This window comes from Apteryx rowi, unplaced genomic scaffold (assembly GCF_003343035.1).
Source record: "Apteryx rowi isolate R43461 unplaced genomic scaffold, aptRow1 scaffold_1308, whole genome shotgun sequence".
Taxonomy (NCBI): Eukaryota; Metazoa; Chordata; class Aves; order Apterygiformes; family Apterygidae; genus Apteryx; species Apteryx rowi.
The window spans coordinates 31,723-38,595 of record NW_020447540.1 but is presented as its reverse complement, the minus strand read 5'-3'; the positions used below and the strand labels follow the sequence as shown (position 1 = coordinate 38,595).

The window sequence follows — 6,873 nt, the reverse complement described above, 5'->3', positions numbered from 1 at the left end:
GCCCCACTGCTCCCCACAGTGGACGAGCCAGACACCGAGAGCCTCCCCTGCATCCTTTATTTCACAGCCCATCCTGGAAGGTTGTCTGTCACATCAGCCTGCAGATGCCCAGCAGGAGCCTGTTGCTCCACGTCCGGCATGGGGTGAACCCAGCACCGGCCGGGAGGCGAATACGGCACCCTCATTCCCCCCACCCGTCGCAACACAGTGGGGGGTGGTGCAGGAGCAGCAAAGTCCAGGTTTTGGAAAGGATTCAGCTCCTCACTTCAGAAACTGCCTCTAAGTCCATCATCTCCACATCCTCGGAGACACCCAATTTTCGCCTCTTCCGACAAGACCTAGCAGCTTTATTCGTCTCTGCCAGCTTCGGGGCAGCGTCGACTGAGATGGAGAAAAGGCGACAGGTTAGAGACCCCTCTCATAGGCACTCTAGAGCCACAGGCAGACGCGATCCAAGCTGGTAAGCGAACAAATCGACACGCAGCACAAAGAAATGCAACAGAAAAACAAATTATTCCCGCAGCAGGGACAGTTACCTTGCATGGCCGCCTTCTCCTTCGCAGCGTGCTGGAGCCGCTTCAGCAGCTTCCGCCGCTTCTTCCCCGAGAGGGTGATGTTGGCCCGGGGGCTCGACCTGCCGCGAGAAGAGCGGTTACCCCGCGCCGCTGCTCGAGGGGCCTGGGCCACCCCATCCCGCCACCGCAGTCACTCACAGGCGCTTCCGCAGGTGGTGGACAGTGATGAGCCCCTCGTCCACCACCGCCCCCACGATCCGCCGCTTCTTCCGCTTCTCCCTGCCCAGGACGCGGCGCCGCTTGAAGAGCTTCTTCTTCAGCTCCTGGAAGAAGATGAGACGCCATTAGCACGCGGGCAGTCCCGGCCCCGCGGACGCCGCCCCTCGGGCTAGCCCCAGGCCCGGACGCGGGGCGAAGGAAGCCCCGGGGCCAGGAGACCCCCCCCCCCCCCCCCCCAGCTTCCCCCCTCCCCAGGCCGGGCCCCGCCCCAGTCACCGTCCGGGGCCGGTTGATCTTTCCTCCGGTCCCCATGGCGCCCCGCGCGCACGCACACACTCACACACAGAACCACTTCCGGCCAGGTCAAGAGGCGCTTCCAGGCAGCAGCAGTAACTCCCCGCACCGCCTTGCGGGGCGCGCTGGCGCGGCCTTTCGAATTCCAGCCTGGAGCTGCCATTGGCTGCCGCGCGCGCAGCTGCCCCTGATTGGCCGCCCCTCGGCGAATCGCCACGCGCCTGCCACCTCCCAGCTATAAAAGCCGCCGCGCGGCCGGCACGCAGCCATTGCGGGGTGGAGGTGAGCAGCGGCGGGTTGCTGCGCTGGAGGCGGGGAGGAGGCGGTACCGGGATCTCGCACGGCGGCGGCGGCCCGTACCTGCGGGGGGCTGAGGGGGTCGGACCGGGGGCTCCGCGGTACCGGGCGGGATTCCGGGGCGCCTCCCGTTCTTGGCGGGCCCGGGCGGCGCGGTGCCCGGGCCCGTGATGTGCGGAGGCAGAGCAACGCCCGGCGCGAAGTCTTCGGTGCCTGCGGCCTCCCTCCGCCGGTCCTATCCTCGCGCGCCGGGACACGCGGCCGAGGCCGCCGCCGGGCCGCTCCGGTCGCCGCCCCAGTCTCATCGCTGCCTCCTTCCTTCCGCAGGAGCCGCCCGAGGACGACGCCGCCGCCAATAAACGCGCTGCGCCCCGGCCCGGTGCCCCGGATCCCGCCGGGAGGGGGAGGGCGATGGTGCCCCGGGGCGGGGCGGCCCGGCAGCTCTGCTCTGCCGCAGGTGGGTGGCCCCGGGCCTGCACGGGAGGGGGCCGGGCCCCATCCCTCTACGGCTGCCAGCCCTATAGCGGAGTGCTCCAGCCGTGCACCGGGCATTGCCCTGCTCTGGCTTAGTCCCCCCATAGGGCTCCTTGCCTCCCCCTGGCCCCGTTTCAATGCTCAGCGGGGCCCCGGGACGAGACCACCGCGTTCCAGGCTCCCCTCTGCTCCCCGCAGGTGACCTGCTGGGGGCCATGGAGCAGCCCAGCGCCTGGGACCGTTTCTACGCCCAGCGGGAGCATGCCGGAGCCGTAGGCCACTTCGAGTGGTTCTTCGGGTATGAGGCGGTGGCGGGGCTGCTGCTGCCCCTGCTGCAGGGCCCTGGGGCCGCCCGGGTGCTGGACGTGGGCTGTGGAACCTCAGCGCTGGGCCTGGGGCTCTACCGGGACTGCCCGCACCCTGTGCATGTGTGCTGCCTGGACGCAGCACCTGCAGCCCTGGCAGCCCTGCAGCGCCTGCTCCGCATGGCACCCCCGCCCCGGCACCCCCGGTCCCATGTCCGCCTGTGCCTGGGGGATGCCACTGACCTGGCCAGGGGGGGCTTCGCCCCAGCCTCGCTCCGCCTGATCCTGGACAAGGGCACTTGTGACGCGCTGCTGCGGTGCCCAGCAGGGCCTGGCCGCGCAGGGCGGCTAGTGGCTGAGTGCCTCCGGGCCCTGCAGCCCGGCGGGCGGCTCCTGCAGTTCTCGGACGAGGACCCAGATGCCAGGGTGCCCTTCCTGGAGCGGGTGGGGATGGCTGGGGTGAGCGTGCAGGAACTGGGGGTCCCCGGGGGGGTCCCGTACTATGTCTACACGGTGGAGAAACCAGTGGGAGGCTGAGCAGGGGAAAAATGCAGCACCCTAGGCTGCAGGGGCTTAGCCAGTGGTGCTGTGAGACCCTCTGGTGTCACCAGTGCAGGGACAAGGACACTCCAGTGTCAGCAGTGCGGGGACAAGGACACACTCCAGGGACAGCTGCTGTTGGGGAGGGGGGGGGAAATGGGGCTCCTGAGCAGCTGCAGGTCAGTAAATAAAGCTGCTGAGCACCCTGCAGCCTGGTCTGGTTGCTCTGTTCTTGCCCCACGGGCTTCTCCTGGGAGGGGGGCAGCCCCCAAAGCCGGGGGGGGCGGTCCTCGGCCCCTAATTAGCCCCATGGCGGGGGGTGGGGGCCCAGCCTGGCCTGGGCACCCGGGAATGGGGCTGAACTGGATGGACACATGCAAAGGCTCTCAGTGGCAGTGCCAGCACGGACAAGGCCAGCGTGCCAACTCTATGGTTAACGGCCGCGACAGAGTGCCATGCACTCTATGGTAGGCGCGGAGGACCTCACCCCTCCCTCTCCTCGGCAGGAAGCGCCGCTCTAGCCGCGCCGCGCAATGGAGACGCTGCGGCTGTGGGGCCGGGCCCTGGCGCGGGGCGCCGTCCCCGTTGGGCTCGGCCTCCTGCTCTGGCTCGCCGTGGGCGCGGGCGAGCAGCGCCGGCAGGACAAGCTCAAGGTAGGGAGAAACCGGGCCCAGGGCCGGGGCGGGGGGCCAGGGCTCGGCGGCCGCCCTCACCCGGCCCCGGCCCCCAGGCCCTGCCCGAGGGGAGTCCGCAGGTCCTGGCCCAGCGGCGGCTCCACAACGAGCTGGTGATGGCGGCACTGCGGGAGGCGGCGGAGACCAACGAGAACGTGGCGCGGCGGCCGGTGCCCTGGAGGAAGTGAGGGCGGCGCCGGGCGCCCCGTGACCGCCCCGCAATAAACTCACCGGGTCTCGCGGGCGCCTCCGGCCGGACCTGCCACCCCCGCCGGGCACGGCGATGGGGCAAAATCAGGGGGTTTAGGAGCCGCTCCGCCCCCGGGGCAGGGTCGGCGCCGGTTGCGCACGGGCCGGTGACGGGGCGGACCGGCGCTCCCCGCGCTTCCGACACGTCACTTCCTCCGCGGGGCGCCGCCATGACTCCGGGCGCCGAGGCGGGCGCGGCGCCGCCGAAGCCGCTGTTCGGCGGCTGCTGGAGCTGTCGCGTCCTCAGCGGCGTCGGGCTGCTCCTTGCCGGGCTCTGGATCTACCAGGGCCCGCGGCAGAGCATGAAGCGCGGCATCCCTCCCTCCATGGGCGCCATCGCCCAGATCACCTTTGCCCTCAGTGAGTGCCACAGCGGGGGCCCCGGACCGGGGGGGGCATCGCCATGGCGACGGGGTTCCGGGACCAGGGGGCATCGCCAGGGCAACGGGACGGGGGAGGGTGCACTGCCATGGCAATGGGGCAGGAGGGGGGAATCTCCATGAGAACAGAGCCATTGGACTGGGGGGCATCACCATGGCAACCAGCCACTGGGATGGGGGCATCGCCATGGCAACGGGGCTGCTGGGATGGGGGGAATCGCCTTGGCAACAGGCCCCCGGCGTGGGGGCAGCCACGGGGGGGGTCTCACCTCTGCCGGGCGCCCTGGCCCCGCCCAGGCGTCGCCGGCTGGGGCGTCGTCATCCTCGTGGACCCTGTGGGCAAGCAGCAGCGCAAGCTCCCCTGAGGGTCGCCAGAGCCAGAACGCCGCCGCCGGAGCCGGAACGGCGCCGGAGCCACCGCCACCACACCAACACCGAGGGCAGGCACCGAGGGCCAAGGCTCCGCACCAGGAGCCTCCACTGCGACCATCACCACACGGCTGCCTCGGCCCTGCGCTCGCCACAGCTCTGGAGTGGCCAAATAAAGCGTTTCCGTATATCTACCGCATCCGTGCACTTCTGTCCCATGGGACCAGCTCTTCCTGGGGGTGGGAACCGGCTGTTGCCAGAGGGTCCCAGCTGGTGAACAGGGAGGACACGGGAGCCGCAAGGGCATCTTGGGCACCTGATCGCTTCCCTGGATGGAACCAGCCCCCAGCTGCCCCGTTGCACTGCACCAAAACACAGCGCTGCAGCCAAAACCAAGCACTGGCCGGTGGGGAAAGGGCAGGATTTCCTGCAGGAATGGCCCTGCCCTGGAGCACAGGGGGAGGCTCCAGCCTGGTCCCTCCCGGGGCCGGGGAGCTGTGCTGTGGGAGTAGGCAGCTCTGGGGCTCCCTGTACCCCCCCAACCCAGTCTCCTTGTGCCGAGAACCCCTGGGCCACACGGCTGGAGCTTCCCAGCGACGCTCTGGCATTAAAGAGCGGCGGCACCAGTGGCCGGGCCGCCTGGGGGGGCCCCAGGGCACAAGGGGCCAAGGAGAGGCAGCAGCCGCGGGGAACAGGGAACGTTTATTTCCCGGTGGAGCCGGGGGAGCCATGCGCAGCCCCTGGGGGCCGCAGGACGGGGTCCGGGGCTGGGGCAGGCTCCGGTCGCCGCCTTCAGCTGTTGCACTTCTTGGCCACGATGAGCACAGCGGAAGGCACCAAACCTGCGGGGACAGAGCGGGGCTAAGCCAGCGCCAGCCCCTGCGGCCCCCCAAACCCCCCCGGCGCCCCGTACCCAGCTCCTGCAGGGGCTTCTCCATGTCCTCCTCAGTGAAGACGCGGCGGGGGAAGGTGGTGAGCAGGCTGAAGGGCTCCTCGCCGTCCTTGCGGTTCAGCTCCACGTAGAGCCGCACGGCCGCCAGCTGCTCCTTCGCCTTGAAGGTCTGCGTCAGCGATGTCCCGTCCAGCAGCCGCACCTGCGGCCCCGGGGCGTGAGCGGGCAGCGGCCCCCCCCCAGCGCCGGGAGCCCCCCCCCCACCCGGCTGCTCCCCTACCTGGATCCGGCACTGGTCGTACTCCCGCTTGGTGGGGGGCTCCTGGCTGGGGGACGAGGGCACGACAGGGGCCGCCGGCGGCTCGGCGGAGCCCTGCGTGCCGCTGCCCGCGCCAAACTGCGGAGGGAAGGGCCGGAGCTGGGGCCGGGCATGGGGAGACCTCGCCGCCACCCTGGCTCCCAGCCACCACTCACCTTCTTGGCGCGCTCCGCCTTGTCCCGCTCGATCTTCTCACGGACCCGCTGCCTGCGGGAGAAGGGAGCCGGGACAGAGAGAGGGCTGGGGCTCGCCGCACTGCCCCCACCACCCCGCGGCTGCCGGGAGGGGCCTGGCCGCGCAGGCCCCCCCCGCCACCACCACCGCCAACCTCCTCCCTCCGCCGCTGCCTCACTTGGCCAGCTTCTCCTCCATCTTCTCCCGGCGCCGCTGCTCCGCCAGCTTCTTCATCTCCTCCTCCTGCAGCCGCTGCCGGATGAGAGACAACTCCTGGCCTTGCTTCCGCCGCTGCTTCTCCCGCTCGATCGTCTCCCGCTTCTCCCGCTCCTCACGTTCCCGCTGCTTCTGGGCGATCAGCTCCATCATTCTGCAGGTGCCAGGCAGGGCTGGACACCCCGGAGGCAGCGACCCTGGGGGACTGGGCCGGCCCCAGCTGCCCCCCACCACAGGTCACCCCTCCCAGGGCCTGGCTTGGGGTGGGACCCCCCCCCCACGGGGTGGGACCCCCCCCCCCCACGGGGGGGGACCCCCCCCCAGCCCCATCCCGCCCCGCACAGGGGGCGCCTGGCCACGAGGGGGAACTGGGGCCTCTCCGACCTCTTGGTCTGCTCCTTCCTCTCCTCCTCAGACAGCGGCTGCTTGCCGTCCTCCTCGGGCGCGCCGTCTCCGCCGGTACCTGCCGGGGTTGGGCACCGTCAGCGGGCGCCAGGAGCGGGCTCGCCCTGCGCCGCCGCCACCGCCGCTGGCAGCACCCACCTCCTCTGCCGGTGCCGGCGGGGGCTGCGGGCTCCGCGCCCGGGACGGGGCCCCGCGGCGGCAGCGGCTCCTCGTAGGGCTCGTCCAGGTCGGGGTCGTTCTCGTGGGCCACGAGCCTGCAGGGAGGGAGCAGCGTCACGGGGCGCCGCGGGGGCGGCGGGGCCGGGGCGGCGGGGCCACGCACCAGTCCATTGCCGGCTCGATGCCCTGGTTCCCGGTGAGCGCCAAGGCCTTCTCCCTGCAAGAGCACAGCGCGCCATGAGCGGCGCCCGCGCCACCGGGGACACCGGGGCCGCGGGGGAGGCGGGGACCACGCCTTACGCTCGGTGCTGCGGGAAGCCCATCTCGACGAGGGTCTCCAGCGCCGTGCACTCCATGGCGCGCTCCGCTCCGTCCCGCTCCGCTCCGCTGCG

At 71.4% G+C, this 6,873-nt stretch overlaps 5 protein-coding genes and 1 non-coding gene across 10 annotated transcripts in view; 3 read left to right on the top strand and 3 right to left on the bottom strand.

Moving 5' to 3' along the window:
• The window catches only part of INTS5 (integrator complex subunit 5), a 3,853-nt gene extending 3,713 nt beyond the window's left edge, over nt 1-140 (bottom strand). The window contains exon 1 of the mRNA XM_026056321.1: nt 93-140. Within this exon, the coding sequence (XP_025912106.1) occupies nt 93-140 (48 nt within the window). The remainder of the gene's footprint in view (nt 1-92) is intronic.
• Nucleotides 40-1,287, bottom strand: CUNH11orf98 (chromosome unknown C11orf98 homolog). 2 transcript variants are annotated; one of them, XM_026056338.1, is made up of 4 exons: nt 1,075-1,287; nt 714-838; nt 537-634; nt 40-381 (listed from the first exon to the last, which is right to left on the bottom strand). In XM_026056338.1, exons 1-4 carry the CDS (start codon nt 1,189-1,191, stop codon nt 254-256), a joined length of 468 nt encoding a protein of 155 aa, XP_025912123.1. In that variant the 5' UTR covers nt 1,192-1,287; the 3' UTR covers nt 40-253. The 2 variants fall into 2 exon arrangements, with proteins under 2 accessions (XP_025912123.1, XP_025912124.1); XM_026056339.1 differs by having other exon boundaries at nt 1,011-1,093.
• Nucleotides 1,288-1,449: 162 nt separating this feature from the next.
• On the top strand, nt 1,450-1,584 carry LOC112961325. Its single transcript, XR_003251993.1, has one exon. It is a non-coding gene; the product is annotated as a small nucleolar RNA SNORA57 (small nucleolar RNA).
• Nucleotides 1,585-1,701: 117 nt separating this feature from the next.
• On the top strand, nt 1,702-3,143 carry CSKMT (citrate synthase lysine methyltransferase). The gene is made up of 2 exons (XM_026056337.1): nt 1,702-1,782; nt 1,998-3,143. The coding sequence occupies exons 1-2, from the start codon at nt 1,737-1,739 to the stop codon at nt 2,639-2,641; spliced, it is 690 nt and encodes a 229-aa protein (XP_025912122.1). The 5' UTR covers nt 1,702-1,736; the 3' UTR covers nt 2,642-3,143.
• Nucleotides 3,144-3,633: 490 nt separating this feature from the next.
• DMAC1 (distal membrane arm assembly complex 1) lies at nt 3,634-4,506 on the top strand. Its single transcript, XM_026056341.1, has 2 exons — nt 3,634-3,927; nt 4,245-4,506. The coding sequence occupies exons 1-2, from the start codon at nt 3,738-3,740 to the stop codon at nt 4,310-4,312; spliced, it is 258 nt and encodes an 85-aa protein (XP_025912126.1). The 5' UTR covers nt 3,634-3,737; the 3' UTR covers nt 4,313-4,506.
• A 493-nt stretch (nt 4,507-4,999) lies between these two features.
• UBXN1 (UBX domain protein 1) overlaps nt 5,000-6,873 on the bottom strand; it is a 2,167-nt gene continuing 293 nt past the window's right edge. Inside the window, exons 2-10 of one of the 4 annotated variants that reach the window (XM_026056325.1) lie at nt 6,782-6,868; nt 6,645-6,698; nt 6,461-6,576; nt 6,302-6,380; nt 5,880-6,071; nt 5,683-5,734; nt 5,489-5,626; nt 5,230-5,410; nt 5,000-5,158 (exon numbers count right to left, since the gene is read on the bottom strand). In XM_026056325.1, coding sequence (XP_025912110.1) covers nt 5,109-5,158; nt 5,230-5,410; nt 5,489-5,626; nt 5,683-5,734; nt 5,880-6,071; nt 6,302-6,380; nt 6,461-6,576; nt 6,645-6,698; nt 6,782-6,837 — 918 coding nt within the window. In that variant the 5' untranslated portion in view covers nt 6,838-6,868 and the 3' untranslated portion in view covers nt 5,000-5,108. The remainder of the gene's footprint in view (nt 5,159-5,229; nt 5,411-5,488; nt 5,627-5,682; nt 5,735-5,879; nt 6,072-6,301; nt 6,381-6,460; nt 6,577-6,644; nt 6,699-6,781; nt 6,869-6,873) is intronic. The other 3 variants (XM_026056326.1, XM_026056327.1, XM_026056328.1) reach the window with 3 other exon arrangements.